Below are 1,785 nucleotides of genomic sequence, written 5' to 3'. Positions count from 1 at the left end.
TGGAACCCAAATGGAACCAAGCCTGGAACCAGAATGGAACCCAAATGGAACCAAGCCTGAACCCAGAATGGAACTGAGGCTGGAACCAGCCTAGAACCTGAATGGAACCCAAATGGAGCCAAGCATGGAACCAGAATTTAACCCAAATGGAACCTGAATGGAACCAGCCTGAACCAGAATGGAAACAGCCTGGAACCAGAATGCAACCGGCCTGGAACCAGAATGGAACTGAGCCTGGAACCAGCCTAGAACCTGAATGGAACCCAAATGGAGCCAAGCATGGAACCAGAATTTAACCCAAATGGAACCTGAATGGAACCAGCCTGAACCAGAATGGAAACAGCCTGGAACCAGAATGCAACAGAAATAGAACCAGCCTGGAACCAGAATGGAACTGAGCATGGAACCAAACCTGGAACGAGAATGAAACAAAATAGAAACAGCCTGGAACCAATATGGAACCAGTCTGGAACCCCAAGAGAACCAGAATGGAACCAAGCCTGGAACCAGAACGGAACCAGCCTGGAACCCGAATGGAACATAAATAGAACCAGTCTGGAACCAGAATGGAACCAAGCCTGGAACCCAAAGAGAACCAGAATGGAACCTAGCCTGGAACCAAAATGGAACCAGCCTGGAACCCGAATGGTACAAAAATAGAACCAGTCTGGAACCAAAATGGAACCAGCCTGGAACCCGAAGGGAACCAGTCTTGCTACCAGCCTTGAACGAGTCTCAGAGCGGAAGGACCATCCCTGACATGACATCAGTGGTGGACCATGGAGCGAGAAGCTGAGGAACGCCATCACAGATCCTTCCTGTCATCCCTGCTGCTGCCTCCTCATTTCTGCAGCGGTCGTTAAACAAGAAGCAGAAACTTTTCACAGATGTTAGTCAGCTTACTCCTAAATGATTCCCTGTTCCAGGATCATCTCTTGTTTTGGGTTTAGCTCTGGTTCTGTCACAGAACTGCAGACTTTAGTAAATATTTAAAATTTACCTCCAGATCAGCCTAAAATATTGATTTCTAGCTTCTCAAACGTGAATCTTTAGATCAGATCTTCCACCAGGAAGTTTTAGATGATTTGATGATGAGCTCCTGGAAGGCCTCTTTACCATCACCCGAACCTTCAGACCCGGACTGAACCAGAAGCTCCATTAGCTGTATGGAAACTTTAGAACCTGATAAAGATATTCTATGGTACACCCAAACCCATTATTAGGTTCTGCCGAACAGAACCTGGATCAGATCCTACCTGGAAGCGTCCAGACTTCAGCAAGGCGAACATGCACTGGGCCGTGTTCAGCGCGTGCCTCCAGTTGTGGTAGGCCACATTCTTCCTGTAGTTCTTCCGAACACTCAGAACCCACTGGCACAAGTTCTGCAAAGGGAACCCGGAGGCAGCAGTGGTTCAGAACCCGGTCGGAGACGTGATGGGAGAAGGTCGGGCAGGTCTTACCGTGTACTTCATTTGGAAGTTCTGGATCAGGTTGAGATCGATGAACATGCGGATGGTAGCCAGCGTGGTTTCAGCGTCCGACAGCTCGAAGTCGCTGAAGCTGAAGTCCAGGAGACGCAGTGACTGAGCCGAAGGAACTGTGGCCACCTGGAAACACCAGAGGTTAGATCCCTTCAGGGGGAAATTCAGATCAGCCGGTTCTGCTGCTCTGGCCTCATGGGGACCAACCAGAGTGTCACCTGCAGGGAAGGCCCGTTACCACAGCAACCACAGCAGGAGGGGAAGAAACTTTGGTCTCAGATCTGACAAAAACTCCTGAAACTTC

At 49.5% G+C, this 1,785-nt stretch overlaps 1 protein-coding gene across 1 annotated transcript in view; it reads right to left on the bottom strand.

Moving 5' to 3' along the window:
* Window positions 1-1,785, bottom strand: part of pde5a (phosphodiesterase 5A) — a 31,600-nt gene that overhangs the window by 5,507 nt on the left and 24,308 nt on the right. Inside the window, exons 10-11 of the mRNA XM_015405014.1 lie at window positions 1,461-1,607; window positions 1,257-1,382 (exon numbers count right to left, since the gene is read on the bottom strand). Coding sequence (XP_015260500.1) covers window positions 1,257-1,382; window positions 1,461-1,607 — 273 coding nt within the window. The remainder of the gene's footprint in view (window positions 1-1,256; window positions 1,383-1,460; window positions 1,608-1,785) is intronic.

This window comes from Cyprinodon variegatus, unplaced genomic scaffold, assembly GCF_000732505.1.
Source record: "Cyprinodon variegatus isolate N-32 unplaced genomic scaffold, C_variegatus-1.0 Scaffold1944, whole genome shotgun sequence".
NCBI classification, from domain to species: domain Eukaryota; kingdom Metazoa; phylum Chordata; class Actinopteri; order Cyprinodontiformes; family Cyprinodontidae; genus Cyprinodon; species Cyprinodon variegatus.
This window is presented reverse-complemented; position numbering and strand designations above follow the sequence as displayed.